The sequence below is a fragment of the Zonotrichia leucophrys genome, chromosome 15 (genome assembly GCF_028769735.1).
Source record: "Zonotrichia leucophrys gambelii isolate GWCS_2022_RI chromosome 15, RI_Zleu_2.0, whole genome shotgun sequence".
NCBI classification, from domain to species: domain Eukaryota; kingdom Metazoa; phylum Chordata; class Aves; order Passeriformes; family Passerellidae; genus Zonotrichia; species Zonotrichia leucophrys.
The window spans coordinates 8,484,323-8,503,460 of NC_088185.1; the positions used below are offsets into that span (position 1 = coordinate 8,484,323).

The following is a 19,138-nucleotide window of genomic DNA, read 5'->3' on the forward strand; positions in this document are numbered from 1 at the left end:
CAGTGGTGGCCCCAGGGTGGCCAGGCTGGCTGTGGTGAGTAACTGGATGCTTGGAAGTCGTGGTAGACCTATGTCCATGTGGTGTGAACACCATCACATCCAGGGGCTGCTGGGGCTTGCTGTGTGCAGCCTGGGCCTTGGCTCTTTGCCCCAGGCAGGAAAGACAATGGGAGACCACAGGAGATTGTTGTAAATCTAATCCCTGAGCCCCAAGCTGGTTCTCTGAGCCCTTCACTTCAGGGCCAGGAGCGTCTGAAGTGCGTAACCTGCTCTGCCCTGGTGCAGGGATTGCAGCTTCTCACCCTTCCAAAAGCAGGTTCCAGTAAGTGAACTGATTCTTTAGGTCAAAAGGGAAGCTGTGGTTGGAGATACTTTGTTGTTTTGGAGGATTGGGTTATTTCTCTGCAAAAATAAAGGAAATGGGTCCGCTCACTCAGGGGAGAGGGAAATGAAGCAATTCTCAGTTCCTCATACTTGCACGTGTTGCCTCAATCCCAGCTCATGGCTGCTGGATTACAGCAGCTGGTTATGAGCCCCAGCTCAGGGCCAGGCCAGGGCCAGGGATGGGTTCAACCACCCCTGAGCCCCTTTCCCCGCCTCTCCCTGCCCCAGCAGCTGCCCTGGCACAATCTGGGGCACTGGGCACCTCTCACCCTTCACTTTGGTGCTGCTGGGCCATTGGTCCATGGCCTGTTTGCTCAGGGGTGCTGAGGGCTGCTGGGCACAGGGGTGTGCTCTGGGCCCCCTCTCTTCAGAGCTGGAGTGCTGTGGGACATGACAAGGGGAAATGAAGCCTGCCTTGCCTTGGGACAGAAGCCAGGGATCAGCACCCTGCTCTCATGGTGGAGGCATCAAAGGATATTTATTTATGCATCACCCTGTGTGGTGTAATGCCCTGGCCCTGGGGTGGATAAGGATACCCTGATGAGGCCTGTGAGGCTGCGCTGCACAAACCAGGCTCAGAACAGTCTGTGCCCACAAGGCCCAAGGGAGGGGCAAAGCTGGGCACTTTGATGCTCACACTTTGTGCTGGAGGATGTTGTCATGCTTCAGGTCCCCACAGGCTCTTGGACCATGGCATATTTGGCAGCACATGAGAGCTGGGAAAGTGGGTTTTGGCCTGAATCTTCAGGCAGTGCCCTGCTGCTTGTGACCCACTCCAGCGGGTCCCCAGGCACGTTCCTGGGCACTCAGTGCTCCTGAGCCCCAGGGCTCACTGCTCCAGGCTCCTGCTTGCTGCTCCCCAGCTCTGAGGAGCTCTTGACAGGCACCAATTTCCCCTCCCATGTTAAACTGCACATTTAGGTTTGAAGGAAGCTCCTCCCTGGAGCTACTGACCTGAGCACAGCGACAGCTCCTGAGGTGAGAGAGGCAGGGAGTGCTCGAGAAATGCCACAGAAACCCCGTTCCCTCCCTGCAGGCTGGCAGCTGACCCATGGGGCAGTCAGTGACTGAGGGGGAGCAGGAGCCATGAAAGAAGTAGCTCTAGATCCATCTGGAAAACACTTGAGAAAAGTTTGCTGCTGGATATAGTGAGTAATTGGTATTAACTGGGAAACGGGGAGTGGGTAAATTGGGTCAAAATGGACCTTATTTGAATTGCAATGTTTTATTTAAGAACTATTAGTTCTAGGGTACTAGTGTTGCAAAAGAGTAGAAAACACCTCCTTGTAAATATTAAAAATACATAAACATTTCCAAGGCAGGATTTTCCTTCCCAGGTTTTGACTTTGACTAGGTTGTACTAAAAAGCTGGAATTCCCTGCAGAGGAAAGTGACAGCTCTCTGCTGACCGTGGGTCAGCCATTGTGTTTGGCCCCTGGCAGAGCCTATGTCCTGCTGCTGCCCTAGTCAGTGGAAATTACAGATGAAAGTGGATGTTATGCTAAAATTGCCTTTTGATCCCAAATGCCACCTGGGCTGACCTCCATCCAGCGCCAGGAGAGTTGTGGCACCAGGCCACTGTCTGCAGCCAGGGACAGCCTCCACCCTGCCCGGCTGGCAACACCCAGGGTCAAATTCCTACAGGCACCTGTCACTTGCAGGGCCACCAGCAATGACCTGAGCACACAATTAGTTCTCTTTGTGCATTTCCTCTCTGTCTGGGCCGGGAACTGAGAAGGCAATGTTTCCAGGAGCTATGGAAACACCTGGCTGGCTGTGGGAATGTCCAGCCCCGGGTGCTGCTGTCCTTGTCACCCTGCAGACATGAGAACAGGGACTGTCTCGTCCACTGTGGGCAGGGGCGACCAGAGTAATGAAGAAGCAAAACCTGATCAACCTGGGAGCGTGCTGGGGCTGGGAAAGGGCAGAGTTCTTTCTGTGCCTCTGCTGCGGGCAGGCAAGGCGGTGGCACTGGAAAGGCCATGGCAGCAGAGATGGAGGGGACCTGGAAAGGCTGTCCCAGGGTACAGAGGAACCTGGCTGGGGCTGCTCCAGCAGGAATGGGAAAGGCTGTGAGGGAGTGACGGATGGGAGCAGGCAAGGACAGGGAAATGCTGTTCTGCAGGGAAAAGGGGACTGATAAAGGCTGCCCTGGGGAGGTCGAGCCAACTGAGCAAGAGCATCCTGTGGGTAATGGGGTTTCCATTCTGGTGAGGACGGAGGGGCTACCAGAGGCGGTGCCATCAGCGCCATCCCGGGCACCGAGGGCTCGGGGCGCACTCCGGGGGCCGCCCCGCCACCGCCCCCTGCCGGCGGCCCCGCCCACCGCCGTAAATGGGCGGGGCGTGCGCTGATCCGCGCGCTAGGCCCCGCCCCCTGAGCGCAGATTGGGCGGGCGGCGCGCGGCGGGAGGGGGCGTGGCGGCGCGGGCACGGCGGCGGGGAGGCGCGGCCGCCATCTTGTGCGCCGGCGGAGCCCTGCGAGCCGCCCCAGCGCGGCCGCCCGACCCGCGCCGCTCCCGCCGCTCCCGCCGCAGCCTGGCCCGCCGGCTCCGCCCGGGGCGGCGGCGAACGGCGGAGGGAGGGCAAGGGAAAAGCTCCGTGCAAACCGGGGCCCCCCGCGGGCCCGGCGGCGGCCCCTCCTCCCGCCGCTGCGCGCGTCCCTCCCCGCGGGTTTGTGGCGCTGTGCCGGGGGAGGATGAACGGAGGATAAATGGTGCCCAAGGCGGACAGCGGCACCTTCCTCCTCCTCTTCCTCCTGGTGCTGAGCATCACCGAGCCGCTGCGGCCAGGTAGGGGCGGCGGCGGGGCCGGGGGTGCCGGGCCCGGGCACACGGCAGGGAGAGCCCCGGGGACAGCCCGGAGCGGGGGCCGGAGCGGCCAGAGCCGGGTCTGGGCTGTGCCGCTGTTTTGTGCCTTTGAACAGAGCCGGGACGCGGCCGAGCATCGGTGCCCTGTGCCGGCTGCCCGGCTCCGAGAGAGCCTGGATTTACCCTGGGAGTCGGGGTAAAACCTTGGTGTCAGAGTGAGAAAGCTTGGCTAGAAATCTGCAGAACCATGCGGGTAATGAGCGCGGAAAATGTGGTGCCGAAGTTTTCAGGTGCTTGTTGCTTACCTGTTCTTGTGTTGTGGGCCTTGGATGCCTACACGGCCAGACCAAGTGCTTGCTTTCGAAGTGCCATTTAATCCTGCCAGGAAGAGAGAAAAAAAACCTGCCGCACCTGGTCCGTCTGTCTGGTTCTGTTTGTGCTTCTTTTAGGGGAATAATTCAGCGATGGAGTTTGTGTGCTAGCTGCTAGGCATGGTGCTTAAAATCCTAAGGTGATTAACTTAGGAGAAATGGTTCGTGTTTGTGGGTAGAAAACTACAGTTTTTCTAGGTATATCGCTCAGCTGGAGTTTGTTTTTGGGTGTTGAACTCTCTTGGAGCTTGGCAAAGCCCTCGGCTATCATGGGCAGCTCTTGCCAAAGAGCATCAGTAGCAAAAGCATGAGAGTGGCTTTGCAGGTTTGGGAATCGCCCTCCCGTCGCACCAAGGGACTGTTCCTGGGTCACACATGCTCGTAAATAGGAGACCAAGAACCATGGTGTTCTTTGACACCCCCTTGTTCTTTCTCTTCAAAATAACTTTCATGACCCAGACTAATAAAAGGTAACAGTATTAATGAACTGCGTCTAAGCGAGTTCCCAGCAGAGCTGAAACACAATTGGGTCAGTGTAGGCAGAGTTATTGAAATAACTAACTTGGGTGTTGAAACGTCTCTGTGCCTGTCTTGTTTTGTTTAGCTTGTTTTTTTGGCAGTGCAGTATGTACAGGGCTTATGATATGCACTTAAGTAGCCAAAAAGCCCCCGTTGTGTTGGTAGCCTAGTATTATTACAGCTAGAGGCTTTTATGGCTGAGAAGGTACTATGTAAAACTGATTTCAGGCAGCTCCTTTTTGCTGCCACTAAGTGCTACAGGCTGCTGCATTGCTGGGTGAAAAGGTTCAGCTTATTCAGAGCTGTCTTTGTGCTTTTGTAGGTGGGTAGACTTGACCCTGAACTCTGCTGGTGTTGAGCTTTGTAGCCTCCTAGAAATTCAAAAATGGCCTTTTTCATATTGTGTCACATTTGTCACTCCGGTTTGATAATGTACCTCTGTCAACAGCTGATGCTTGATGGATGAACACAAGTTTTTCACTTAGATTTACTTTGTTAAGATGAATGATATTTTCCCTGGTGCTGTACCTGTAATGTGCCTGCTTTAGAGATTTGTGGTGCTGTAGCCTCACTGGCAGAAGTGTCCTTGTGAGCAAACCTTTACTAAGCTACTCAGGTTCTACACCACTGGCTTTGAAACTTGGAGTGTTAGAATTCCCCTGTGGCAGCTCCATAAGCATTCCATGAATTTAGTTCAGACCATATGTATTCCTGAGCCCAAGGTGATGCATCTGGATGTGGTGTTGCAGCTGGAATTCCTTGCTGTGTGAGGAGTTTGAGTTCCATGTGGAATAGACTCATCCATCCTGTTTACGAGGTGGCTGAGCTGTCCATGGTGATGCCTCTCCCTCCTCCTCGGAGCAGAGTCCATCGCTTCTGGGTGGCCTCACAGCTCTCTGCCGATGTCACCTGGCTTGTTTGGTTTGCATAATTTATATCTTGAATCTGCTGTCTCTAACAAATCACCCATTTGATAGATTAGGAGCACGTGGTTTGTTCCTGAAACATGAGGTGCGAGTAGGGAAAACCTGGCTCACACAAGTACAGAGGACACACAGAACCAAATTTACCACTTTAATCACTGGTGAAGAAGTCTCCCATGTCTACTCTGGGGAGAGACAGCAGAAAGAGAAGAGTTCTTGGACTTAGAATTTATTTCCCAGGTGGTGTTTGCTTTCCTTTTTACTTCTTTAAACCTGTGTGTTGTAGCAACTGTCTTTTTGGTTTAGGAAGGACGCCTGCAGCTTGCTTAGCTTAAATCTGTACTTGGAACTATCAGATGAGTGCTGCAGAGCCCTGGGAGGTTTTATGTACTCAGAGATGAATGTGTAGTCCCTTCACAATTCAGTCCCGGCAGATCAGGCATCTCTTTGTATTTCCATGTTAATTTGACACTAGCTTTGTATCCATGTTCTTGCTGTGCTCTTCAGATAAATAAAACCTTCTTTTAAGCCTCCTCAACTGTAGTATCTTTTCATGCAATCTGAAAGGCAGTGATTTTACATGGATCTATTTTTTTCTGCATTTAGGGTGAGGTGGGCTTTAGTAAATTAGGAAGAAATTAATTAAAATTTACTTTTTTCCTCAGTTTTTTTCTCTCTTGGTTACATGAGCCTGTTTTGTGCTACTGCCATCACTAACAGCACAAGGTACTTCCAACATATCATGATATTGGCCTCAGCTGTGCAGCCTTGGGTTCCTGAAGGACTCTGGGCAGTTGGATTTTTCTGAACCTGTGAACTTGTAATGGTAATTTTGAGCCCTTGAGAATTGCCACTTCAATTTTTTTTTTCCCAGTGTTTCCATTTTTCCCATTCAGTTTTGACCATATCCTTCTTGGTTTGACTAGTTGCCTGCTTTATAGTGCATTTTTGAAAGCGTTCTTTTTTTTCAAATTAAAGCATTTCTCCTTGAGTTGTGTTACTCACTGGTTTTGGAATCTGCTAATGTGAATTGAAGCTGAATGTATCAAACTCTTCCAACTATATGGGTGTAGAGTGAAAGACTAACTTAGTGTTTCTTTTAAACTCTTGCTGATTTTACTCTATCTGTTGCTTTTTGGGGATATTTACCACAGTAGGGGTTAATTTAATAAAATCTTTTCCAGGACAACTCAAACCCGTCTGTTCCAGGTTATCTGACTAGCTGGCTGAGATAGCTGATGTCTTTGTGTGAGGAAATATTTCGGTGGTGTGTTAACTGAGTTGCAATAATCTGTTCTGGTGCTAGCTTAGATTTTGCCCGAGTTTCTGAACCAGTGCATTTCTGTTGGTTGTTGGAAGAGCATCAGAGGTGTAAGTTATTATAAATTGAGTCTTTCACAGTTTGAGAATATTTGTAAGTTTCTTTTTCTGTTAATACCCCAGTGCATCTCACTGAGAAGAGGAGGTTTTGGTGTCTTTCTGTAACGTTGGGAGCTTAAGCAGTCTGGAATGACCACGCTGACATGTTTCAGAATACTATTTAGAGGATTAATTAAGATCATCATCACTAAAGACAATAACATGTTTTCATATTTCTCTAACAAGATACTGCTGCTTGCTAATGGAAAACACTTAAACATGGTCAGGCTTTATATTGGATTTTGTAATAGTGGTTTAGTACAGAGCCTTGTGAATGTAGGTCATCGGGCTTTCTTATTAGAGCATTTGCCAGGCAGCTAAAAGCCAATTGAGTTCTTGTTCTTGCAGCGTTTTTTCTCCACTTCAAAGCCAGCTAGAGGAAGTAATTTTATTACCCAAGTTCTGTTTCAAAAAAATATTGCACAACGTACTTAATCTGCAATGCTTAGAAAGACTTGCCAGTGCAAGTGGTCTGGTTAAAGCCCCACATCCAGCTCCCAGCTGGAACGTCCCATACGCTTTGGAGCTTGCTGGCAGCTGTGGCTGTGCTCTTACAGGTGAGGTGTTGGTGTTTTGACACAGTACAATTGACAAATGTGCTCAAATTGCTAACTCTTCCTTGTCTTTCAGTCGAGGGCTGTTGGCTTTACATGCAAGGCAGAATGCATCAGAGTAGAGGTCTAAGCAAACCCACGACCCAGTTTCAAGGTGATCCACTGGTGTGCTGTGACTGGATGGGTCTGGTTTTGTCCAGTTGAAGTGTATTGATTAATTCAAATGGAGACCCAAATATATGAGTCATAAAATTTATTCAGGCCATTGTTCCTCTGCTCTGGAGACACTTTGTTGGTAGGCAAACATGAACCCTTATTTTGCTCTTTGTTCACTGTCTCCACGTCAGTGAGAGCTGTGGTGAGTGATATTTATTCAGGTTCATGTTGTTGCTAGCTGCAGTTCCTGTCTGTGTATTTAGGTGAATTCCCAAGAGGAAGGTTCTAGGAGTGAGGGGTAGAAGGGTTTTTATCAGGTCCTCTTCCAGTCTGGTGTATTTCCCCCTCATCCTTTTGCTTCTTAATCTACTGGTTTTAAGTTTTATTTTTCTTCCTACTGTTACCATTATTGAGTTTGTTCTGATGTTCCTTGCTCTGCTGTTTGTTGTTTTTACAGCTGCAGAGCGAGGCTGACAGATGCAAAAAATCTTTTTTGTGGCTGATCTCGGTGTAGCAGAGAGACAAAGCAGAAGGTATCAGACCTTATTAGCAGGTCTGATACTTTAAGACTGGTAATTCCTGATGTTAATTATAAAGCAAAAATTTTGAGGTGCAAGTGGATTTGCTGCTAGCTGTGGCTACCAAGTAAAGGAGAAAAAAGGAGTCAGTAGGCAGGGCTGTTTGCATTGCTTTGGCTCTGAGAAGTGATAAACCAGAGGGGCACCTTGGGGGTTTGCAGATACATGACTTCTGTGTCCTACAGTAGGTCTGGGGGCAGGGGAAGGTTGCTCCAGAAGAGCAGAAGTGATGGGGGATAAAGCACTGCCACAGCCTCTCTCTGCAGCAGGAGAGAGCAGCTGTGCTTCTTTCTTGGTATGTGAGGGGAAAGGCACAGCTAGACTGAAGAGAGGAATTTTAGATACCAAGTATGAAAGATGTAAAATCCCCTGGTGAATGTCAGAAAACCAGTCAAGACTTCAATGAATCATTTTGTCCCCTGGCATTACCTTTGTTAGGACTGGTGTTGGTGTTGAATTGTAATGTAAGAGTAGTAGGTACCTCTGTGGTCCATCTTTGAGTAATGCCTGGGTCTCTGGGTTTTTACCTGGTGATTTCTTGCAACTTTTATAAGTTCTTGTTTGATGCTGTGAGGTGCATGTGAATAACTTCTTTTGTGATTAGCAGAACTTCCCATTGTGCAGTGCAGACCTGTGTACCCTGAGTGCAGCTTCTGATACCTGAAGGTTCTGTCTGGAGCAGAGCCTGGAAGGAATTGAGTGGAATCACAGCTCCTGCCTTTCAAGCCTTAATGTGTGTGCTCAGGGTTGTTCTGTATTTTGAGGTGGGGAAGTGCATTGGGTTCTTGCAGTGATAGCTGGACATGGAAGAGCTTAGATAGAAAGGGAATAGAGCACAGCTAATGAGAGGCTCTGCAGATCTTTGCCTGTGTGATCTGAAGGGTTAACCTGTGATGGGAAGAGCCTTGCTCACCTTTTATTCTGTGTAGGTTGATAGAATGTTATGGCTAGGAGGAGTATAAGAGATGGGGTCGCCTATCCTGTCCCAAAAGAAAACCTGGCAAACCCAGGCAACTGCTGAAGGTCTTTGTCAAGCACATTGTTAATGATTTCCTGTGATAAACTCCAAACCCAGATTCTTTTGGTAACTCTAGTGACCAGTCCGTTTGTCCTGTAGCTCATTATCTGTATAAATGCAGTCTAATGCACGGGTCCCTCATAAACTGCAGCTTTAAGGAACAGGTTCACACTTTTCCAGGACACTTCAGGTGCAGTTTTCCTGCAGCACTGAGTGTGGTGGGTGCCTGCAGTGCCCAATCCTTCCTGGCTCTCCACTCTCTCAAGGGTTTCTGTTTCATGCTGGCTCCCTCCATGGCAGGCTCAGAGGTGGTTTTGTGGAGGATCCTGAGTCCAGGAGGAAGCGTGGATTGGGTGGTGAAGTTGTTGATTTGCTGCAGCAGGATTCGAGCAATTTATTTCCTTAAAACCATGAGTTTGGGATTAACCTTTAATCCATATTCCCTGAACTGTGAAATCCTCTGGCATCTTGTGGTTTCCTGTGAAACTTTAACTTTTTCTTTGTTTTAAAGGGTCAGCCTGCTAATTCTGGGTTTCATGAACAGGGTTTACATGGTACTTGCTAAATGGATCTCCTAAGAAAGTTATTTGTAGTACTTTCCTGCCATTCAGAGAATTTAGTAATATGGTTTTAAGTTTAATAGCAATTGATAGTTACTTCATTGTATATAACTAAACTAAATAACATTCAACTTCCTACTTAATTAAAATTAAAATTGGTTGTCTAACATTATATTTAGCTTCTGTTCTGTTTATTGATTATTGTGCTTGAGAATCATCAGCCAGCTCAGGGGGGAAGTGTGGAAGTAGCTTTTGGTGGCTGCTCTTGGGATATTCCCTGCTCTTTTGTCCTTTAACTGATTTTTCTTTGTCATATTTTAATTTGTGTAATTCTTTTTCCTGTGTTGTCTTTTCTTTCATACACTGCTTCTGTTGTGCTCCCTCATGCCTTTCCCACTATAGGACCAGTTACTTGGGGTGCCCAGTGGAATTATTTGAAAGTCAAAGCTAATAGAAAAATGGGATTAAGTGCCATTTGGAGTAGAATGATGCTGAGTGTTCTGGGCTGGCTGCAGAACTGGGTTGGTGTTGTCCCTTAGCACTTCTGTGTTTGGTTTGTGTTAATATTTCTTTAGCAACATAAATAAAAAGATTGATTCTGACTTAAAAGTAATTTACCATCTTTTATACACTTTAGAAGAAAACAAATAACCCTCTTCTAACACCTGCTGGGTTTGAGTTTGTGCATGAGTAGCATTTTGCTTTTTTAAGCCTCTAAAACTTACTGGAGCTTGTTTTAATCTAGGGATGGTTAAAACTGCATTTGTGTTTTGTCTCTGTTGGATTTGTGGAAATTTGATACACTTAAATTACCCTTCACTGGTTAAAATCCGTGACATAAGAGTAGTCTATTAATGAGTTCTGGGAAAATCTGCATGAAATGTTGGGAATCTTGCAGGAGGGAGCTCAGAGATTTAAGTAGGAGCATTGTGCCACCTCAATTCTGGCAGTGAGCAGGTTGGAGGAAATGATTCAAGAATGCTGTAGTGCCCATCTTTGTCTTTCTGAGCACTGATGGAATTGAGTGTAGTTTTTCTATTGAGGTGACAGCTAAAAAATGGCAAAGATCTTGTTTTGTAGCATAGTACCTGGCGCATGGGTATAACAGGTATTGAAGAGTGCTGGCAGTACTTGAGTTGTTAGAAGGTGTGGGGGGATGAGAAAACTGCTCTGAGGGGTTCTGTGCCTTTCTACAGCTGGGTTGGATCTGTATTTGCTGACTTCTGGTGGAACTGTTAAACTTAGGAGTTCAATACGTGGAATTTCTCCTCAGGTGTTTGTTTTGCTGGAGAAGAGGCAGGCACAGGATCTCATCCAGTGTGGCCAGACAGAGCTGTGGCTGACATTGGCCACATTCCTGCTGTGTTGGGCTTCAGTGGAGCAGGGGAATGCTATTCACAGCATGAGCCTTTGCTCCAGTGCAGCCAGCCACTGCACCAGCTCCTGTGCAAGGATAAAACTGGGTTTCGGTATTTGAGGTCATAATATTTCTGTATATTGAATTTTTTCTCTTAAGTGTTCTAGGTGCTGGCTCATCGAGTCTTGTACAAGATGTGAACAAAAGTGAAACAGGAGCAAAAGCTTTTTTTAGTGTGACCTGCATTTGAATAGTGCTCAGGCACAGCTTTCCTGTCTCCCTGAATTGCTAGATTCTTGTTTAAGACCTTTAACTTTCTTAGGGCTCTGTAGAGAACTTTTTCCATGTTCATTTGGTTTTAAAATTAAAAAAATGTGTTAGTTTTTGGAGAGTGGTGTAGTTAAAAATACCTGATTTCATAGGTAGGACTTTGTCAGCTATTTGCTTTAAAGACTACTGCAATTCCTCATGTTTTAGTTCAGCAAAGTTTTTAAAGTACATACTTAGCTTTAAGTTGTATATTTTCATTTGATTTGTTAGGATTGCTCATGTGCTGAAAGTTTAAGGAATATGCTTAAATACTGCTGAATCGTGTACTAAAAAAGAAAAAGATGAGATAGGAACTTTTTTTGTTTTCCTGCAAAGAAGGAACATGTGTTGTCTTGCTGAAAGTAAATGGGCTTGCTAAGTAATACTGCTGAAATCTGGCAATTCCTACTTTCAGATTAAATGGTGGCTACAAATTAGCCTTGATTGCTCTGACAGTTCCTGAATTGCTGTTATCATGTTTCATCTGGGTCCTCTTCTTGTTGAAATGTGATCTAAAGGCAGTACTAATTCAGTTCATGTAAAATTTTGGATTTGAATTTTTCCTCTGAGGAAAATGTGTTTCTGTAGAGTATTTGCTAGCTTTTAGTTGTTTGGTTGGGTTTTTTTTTTTTTTTTTGGTGGGCTTGGGGTTTGTGTTGGTTTTGTTTATTTGTTTGGGGATTTTTTGGTTTTTTTTTGTACACCTATAGTTTATTTGGTCAAAGGGAATACAGCCTCTTCCTCTGCTGATTCTTAGTGAAACTGTTTTGTATATGAACAAATACTGACCCAAACTTGACTTGGTGAGATGTATTAACCTTGAGAATACAGGGAGAGGAGAGGAACCATCTTGCATGCCTGGATTTTTTTGGGAATAGTTCTGGGTGGGCAGCTACCAGGTAACAGCTTTAGATACAGAAGTACTTTGAGCTGTGGAACCCAGGTAGCTGAAGGATTTGTGGTGTGTGTGGGATGATCCATCTGCCCTGACCTGGTGTATGGATTGTAGGGAGAAAGCACTGTTGTTGTTGGTGCCCTTTTCTGGACACAACTGATGACTTGCTGAGTATATCACAGCTGATGTTGTTCTTAATGGACTTTTTCTTTGTTCCTTCATTTTTTGGGAGAATTAGTGTGTTGTGTGTGGCTGTGTTTAAATTCTGTGTGAGGAATGATGCTGTTTACTTAGCACTATTTCCTGTGAGCATGTTTCATAGGCAGTGGGGCTTAATGAAACCTGGACTCCAGTGGGCTTCTCTGTGTCCCTGTCCCTGTGTCCCTCCTCTGCTGCAGTACCCTTGCTTGGCACTGGTTTCCAAAGGCCGGTGTCCCTCTGCCTGCCCACAGTGTGTTCTCTGGCATGAACGAGCTGGGGGTCCTGCAGGCTCTTGCCAAGGTTCAGTTACCCCAGCTCACCACTTCCCTCCTGCCAGCTGGGAAAGCACCCCGCCGCTGACAGTGTGGCACCAGGTGTGCTGGCAGGCTGGCACCTGCTGGGGCTTTCCTGCCCTCTGAAGCTCAAGAAGGTCCGAATTTGCTTCTCTTGTGCAAGCTTGCGAAAGACATATGCTGTTTTCCTGGTTTTGACTTCTCTCAAGCTTGCTTGAAATTGTTGAGTGAATTTGTGAGGTGTGATTGGCACTTTCACTGATCAGCTTTCTTTAGGGAAAGGGTTAAAAATTTGGTGCTGCACAGGTGTAAGTCACGTGTCACTGTTGTACTAAAACACTGAAATCCTGCCTGAGGCTGTACAAAACACTGGAGGTCCTGAACAAGGTTGTTAGTGAGACAGTGGGCTTGAATTTTGAGCCATATTAGAGACTTCTCGAGTACCAGTGGCTTTGGTTTTGTTTGTACTGTCTGCTCTTTGTGCCTGTGCTGTATTTTGCTTTTCCCTTCTGCCTCTTTACTTATTATCATAATATAACAGTTTCTTGGGGGGAGAAGTGCAAGACTGTTGCTTAGCCTGGTATTCTCACTATGAAAATAAACTGGTTTTCAGTCTGGAATGCTTCATTGCCTAATTCACAGTATTCTTTCAGCTTAGTCCAAGAAGCAAGTTTTGTTTTCTCTTTGGTATTAGCAGTGCTGGAGAATTGGGAAATACTTTTTTTCTGTCTCAGTCTTAGGAATAAGTGCTGACTTTCACTGAGCTCAAAGTCTGTATTTTCTGTCTTAAAAAATTATAGCCAGGATTCCTATTCAAGAAGCTCTAATGTTGTTGCTTTGGCTGAATGCTGTGTCTGTTCCCTGCCTGTGCTTTTTTATTTTTTTGTAGTTATTTTGATTTCTCTTTCTCTTTTCCTTCCTTCCTGGCCTTGAGTTTGCCCTCCAGACAAAGAGCAGACAATGAATTGCAGTGAATGACACTTGTGAGCAAGGAAAAACTGGGTCAGTTCCAAGCTCGTGCAGGGTGTAGGTATAATAAATATAGAATCACAGGATTATTTCAGTTGGAAAAGACCTTTGAGACTATCTAGTCCAACCATTAACCCAGCACTGCCAAGTCCACTAGCAAAACATGTCCCAAAGTCACATCAACACCTCTTTTACAAACTTCTAGGGATCCTGACTCTGTTTCTCTGGGCAGCCTGTTCCAATGCTTGGCAACCTTCTTGGTAATGTCCAATCTAAACCTCCTCTGATGCAATTTAAGGCCAATTGCTCTTGTCCTGTTGCTTGTTACTTGGGAGAAGAGGCTGAGCCCCACCTTGCTGTCACCTTCCAGATGGTTCTAGAGGATGGTGATGTCTCCCTTGGCCTCACTGTCTGAAGGTTTTTTACTGAGTCAAGAGTTTACCCTCTGAACCAGGAGCAGCCGGTGTATCCAGGAGAATGCTGCAGCAAGTGCTGTTAAAGATTTACTAAAATCTACCAGGGAAATGAGATGCACAGCCTTTCCCTGGACCACTAAGTGGGTCACCTTGTCCTAGGAGGAGATCAGGTTAGTCAGGCAGGACTTGCCTTTCACAAACCCACGCTGGCTGGGCCGAGCACCTGCTTGTCCTGTGCGTGCCATTCATGGAGGATGATCTGCTCCTCAACCTTCCCTGGCACTGAGGTCAGACTGACCAGCCTGAAATTCCCCACATCCACCTTATGACCCTTCTTACAGCAGCTGGCTGTCATTGTTGCTGATTGCCAGGCAGCTGGGACCAGCTGAGCTGCCAGGACTGCTGTAAATGACAGAAAGTGGCTCAGTGAGTGCTTCAGCAGCTCCCTCAGGATCCTTGGGTGGATCCTGTCCAGCCCCAGCCCCTGTGTGTGTCTGTGGCCATACAGGTCACTGAGCATCTCCCCTTGGCTTGTGGGGCCTCATTCTGCTCCCTGTCCCTGCCTGCCAGCTCTGGGCAGTGGGTACCTGCAGAACAAACATGAGGGGAAGGAGACTGCTACCATTCCTCACCGTGCTGTGAAGTCTTGTGATGGATGTTGAGGTGATGTAGCATAACTTACTATGACAGAACACTGAGTAATACTGAATGTTGATGAGTGTTACTCATTAAGGATTTACAGTTTTCAGCTGGAATGCTGTCACAATTTTAATTACTCCATGGAACAGCATGCTGAGGTTATGAAGAAAATGCCAGTGCTTCTAACATGTATTATTTATTTTTTTTTGGAACCGATGCATTCTTATTAGATGGGATTTTAGCTTCAGAATCTCCAAATTTCGGAGCTGGAATTAGATTTGAGAATAAGTGTGGGCTGTGTTTTGGCTATGAGCATATCACATGGCCTTTTTTTCCCTCCAGGCTTTGTGCTGTTAGGTGCTGTTGTGCTTTCATACTCTCCTGCACATACTCAGGCCATGATGAACCAAGGCTACATGCTCTAAGGGTACTTCCTAAGCATGCTTGCAGTATCATGGGTGAATCACCAAGCATTTTATCTTCTGTGGAATTGGACATGAAAATGAAATGCTGTTTTTCTCTAGCTTTTATTTCTTCTGAAGGTTTTTAATTTTAATTATTCTGTAGGCTTTTAATTTGAAGAACAGTAAGTAGAACCAGAAATGAATAAACTGTCTATGAAATGGGTAACTGATGGTGACACATGAGCTTCATAAATACTTTTCTTCTCTGGAAAAGATCAGTGTTGTAGTCTACTTTCCTCCTACTGTGACTTTGTTATAAAGTGCTGTATTTATTTATTCTGCTACACTGAATGCAGCAGTGGGGGGTGTAATGATAAACTCAAAAATACGGAATTGGTGTGAGATTCACCGAGTGACACAAGGACCTGCTGGGAAATGAGTGGTTAGTGGGGACTTCCCTGAGCCCTGGAGCTGAGGGAAATACCATTTATGTATGGCTTCTCTTCCCTGAGAGCAGAGCCCTTGTGGGGATTGGGGGTACCTCAAAGGCAGGTTAAAGACAAGAGAGCCTCTTTAGGGCTGAGTCAGAGCATCCTCAGGGGCGCTTTGCTGTGAGCTGCTCTGTCCCCAAGAGCCAGCAGCTGGCATTGGCCACTGAGCAGAGGTGGGGCAGCACAGCCCTGCTCCTTCAGGCTGGCACATGGGCAGGGGTTTTGTGAGATGTACACTGTCCCTGCTCCAGTGACCTTCACCTGTGGCCTTGGGACACATCCAAGTTAGGGAAACTGCTTTTTAAGTGCAGATGATTACCTTAAGGACAGTTTTTTCACATATCTGCTGAGGACTACATTATGATAACCATCATTATGTTGTGTTGGAAGTATTAAGAGTATTTTAAAGTTTATGTTACTGCAGTAAATACCAGTGTAGAGCAATATTGATTGTGTTGTGCTTCCTCTTGAGCGTAAATATTAGACATAGAGTGGTGTGTGTTTGTTTGATGGTGGTGGGTGTGGTGTTCCTTCTGCTGTTTTGTTTCTGGTGCTTGTTTGTAGGCATTTGGTGAGCACTGGTGTTCAGCAGAATCTCCAGGAGTGAAGGATTTAGGGAATTGGGCTTTTTGCTTGCAGAGGCTGGGATCTGATCATACTCATGCAGTGTAGCATGGCTCAGGTTATATAGAAACAGTGATTTAAGAAAAAAAGAATTCAATTTTAGTGAACTTGTTCCTAAATGAGTTAAATATTTAGTTAAATGCAACATGTAGGTACAGGTCTTAAGTATGTAGGTTGAGTATTACAAAACATAAGAAAGACCTGTTGGACAAGTTAAAATCTGAACAAGAAGAGTTACTGGTCTAAGCACTTGTAGTTAGAGTTTTTGTTAATGCTTAATCAGCTTTTGATGGCTGTAATTGCCTCTTGAAATCTGAACAGAATTTTCCCTTACAGGTTGGTTCATCTGGTCTGGGACAATGAGTGACTTACTCTGGGAAAGGAGGAAGTATTTTTGTCCTTTGTTTTCCTTTGATGTGTAAATAAAAATGATGCCAGAGGATCTACCGTGCCCAACCTTGAGAAATATGATCAAAATAAGCAAAGCAAGTTTGATGTACACAGAAACCTGTCATTGTTCATTGAAAGCTTATATATAAAACCAACCCATGTACTTCAAGCTTATCTCTTCCAGTACATGAATTTCAGAGTAATAGCTTATAATAGAAATAACATTAAATGCTGGGTGTACATTTAATCAAATCTCAATTTCCATACAAATGAAGCTCAGCAGACAAGAACAATTAGTGTAGCAAATAAAAAATTACATTTTTTTGTGTTAAAAACTGAAGTAGATTAAAATCTATATTTGCTGTGTAAACACAAACACCTAGTGCATCTGTAGTCAGCTACTAAAAGACTATCTTATTATGTATCAGACTTTACTAACTTGTGAATCCTTTAATAAAGAAAAGTTCAGTAATTGCAACCAGAAGAACCCAAACTTTTATAATCAGTGATTGTAGTCACTGAGTTTAATTTCTGTATCAAAGCACTTTGCTGAATTGAGAGTTATATTCTGGGGGCTTTAGTTTCAGCCTCTGGTTCCTCATCTGTACCTCTGAATTTGTGAATTGCTGTGATATCAAGGTTTTTATACTGCTGTATAAAAGAGTTTTATTTTGGGGCTAGGAACATAGGTGAGGAGAGTGTTCTGTTTGTCAGGGATGCATTTCTACTTTAGGATCTATTGCTCCTTTTTCTGCAGGTTTCTGTAGTGTTAATCTTTGGTGTCTTGAAAATATAAGGTTGAAATTTAGATTTTGAGAACTTTGATGTGTTCACCTGATGCTTTTCAGCAGATGTTTATTACACGTGCCTGAGATAGGGCCTCATCATTTTTATTGCATCTAACATTTCTTTCAGTTGAATTTCTCCTGTATCTCTGGCTTCAATTGAAGCAGGATAGATAATCCTGCTAAAACAGTATCAAGGTTTTCTCATTTGCCCAGCAGCTTATCTTTGCAGGAAATGTTTCCAGCTGCTGGCGTTTGCTCATTGCCATTGTTTGCACCCCTGCTCCTTGTGTCACCCCAGGGTGTGCCTGGCCCAGCCTTTTGTGCCTCAGAGCTGTGACCCCGCTGCTCTCCCCAGGCTTTTCTGCTGCTGTGGAGGTGAAGGTCCCAACTGTTCCAATGTTTGCTGTTAGAACAAATATTTAAAACAACAGACACATTAGGAGATGTTCTGTCTGTGGTGGCAGACAATGTTATGGTGCCCCAATTCCACATTAGTGTTGCTGGATTTGTACAGCCATATTTCTGCTGAGTTAGCTGGAGCATGGGATCTTTCTGGTTGCAAGGGGACAAACCTGAGCTGATCTGACTTAATGTGGACAGACAGTAGCTAATTTGATCTAAAGCTTGCTGTTTCAAAGCCAACTGATCACATTCATTCAGGAAACTGAACCAGCAAGGTGAACTTGTTTAGAATCAACATTTTGTCTCATGTGTCTGTTACAGCCTTGCTTTGGTGTTGGAAGCTCTAAAATGAGTTGTACTGTGTTGAAAAAGTAGTTTCACATACTGGATATGGATCCTCCCTACCTGTCTTTAAAATAAAACAATTGTTTTGAGTAACCATTTATCCCTTAGGTCTTGCATAAAAACAGGGAAGATTAATAAAAAATTAGTTGCAGTTTAGATGTGAGCAGGAGGTGTCTTAGTCCAAATGAACTTCAAAAGTCTTTAAAAATGATGCAGAAAATTCAAGTTTCAGGACGTGTAATGCTCAGGGCAGCTCAGTGACCAGAGTGCATCTGCTCAGGAAGGATGCACTGCAGCTCTCAGTGCTTGGGCTCCAGGAGGAAAATGTTCTCAATTACACAGAGGGAGTACATGAGGTTGTTAAACCTGAAAGGGCTTCCTGGATCATTCTCTAGTGGTCAAAATCTGTTTGTTTTGTGAAACAGATGAAGCTGGCTGGAAATTAGAGGGAGCATGTGTGTGTGTTTTATTATCTATCATGAAGTCCTTCCTGTGGATAATGCTTCTTGTAAATGTGTTTTTTTTTTTTTTTTGAGTACTTAGCAGAAAATCAGGAAACTATCCTGCTGTAAAGAAAATTCAAAAGCTAGTTGACCCCTGTGTTGAAATACACAATGAGTTCTGTGAAACACCTAGCATTCAACATGCAGTGGGCAAAATCTTCAGAACAACAGCTCTCTGTGAGCATGTAAGCAACCAAAAGATGAGGTTTTTCCTGTATGAAACCTCAGGTTTTCTGTTAGTCAAAAATCTTGTTGGTTTTGCTGCTGGCTAGCTTAGAAAAATATGTGACAGCTAAAGCAGATGAAGGCCTCTTGTTTGTATGGCAGTGCTTAAATTGATTTATAATCTTGTCATTTCTGGTTTGATGAAATAAATTTCCAACTGTTTTGTAAGTTTTCTTTTAAATTGGTAAGGCTTCTTTCAGATGAGTGGCTTGTGGATGAGTTATATTATCTAATAACATGTCCAAGCAAGTTGATATACGGTTTTTTTGGCCATCATTTGACAGTAAGTTTTATCTTGGGTTATATATTTAGCTTGTAGAATTGATGGTCTGAATCTGATTTCAGTTTTTCTTCTCTTTTTATATCAAGTTAAGGAATTTCTTGTTTTCTGTATCCAGTTTATAGTAGAGAAACAGGTGAAGTGTTACCAGAGAACACACTGTTGTTACTTAATATTTCTGACAGACATTTGTTCAGGTGCAGGTTGCTTGGGGTGCAGGGAATAAACCCAGTGTCGTCCTGAAGGCACAGAGCCAGCAGTCAGGACAGCTGCCTTCCTGCAGCTTCATCTCCTCTGGAGCCTTTGGCAAACCCTT

General features: G+C 45.2%; 1 protein-coding gene across 2 annotated transcripts in view; it reads left to right on the top strand.

Annotated features, from left to right (window-relative positions):
• The first annotated feature begins 2,952 nt into the window (after positions 1-2,952).
• The window catches only part of DGCR2 (DiGeorge syndrome critical region gene 2), a 41,416-nt gene continuing 25,230 nt past the window's right edge, over positions 2,953-19,138 (top strand). For both annotated transcript variants that reach the window (XM_064726735.1, XM_064726734.1), the window contains exon 1: positions 2,953-3,175. In XM_064726735.1, the coding sequence (XP_064582805.1) occupies positions 3,097-3,175 (79 nt within the window). In that variant the 5' untranslated portion in view covers positions 2,953-3,096. The remainder of the gene's footprint in view (positions 3,176-19,138) is intronic.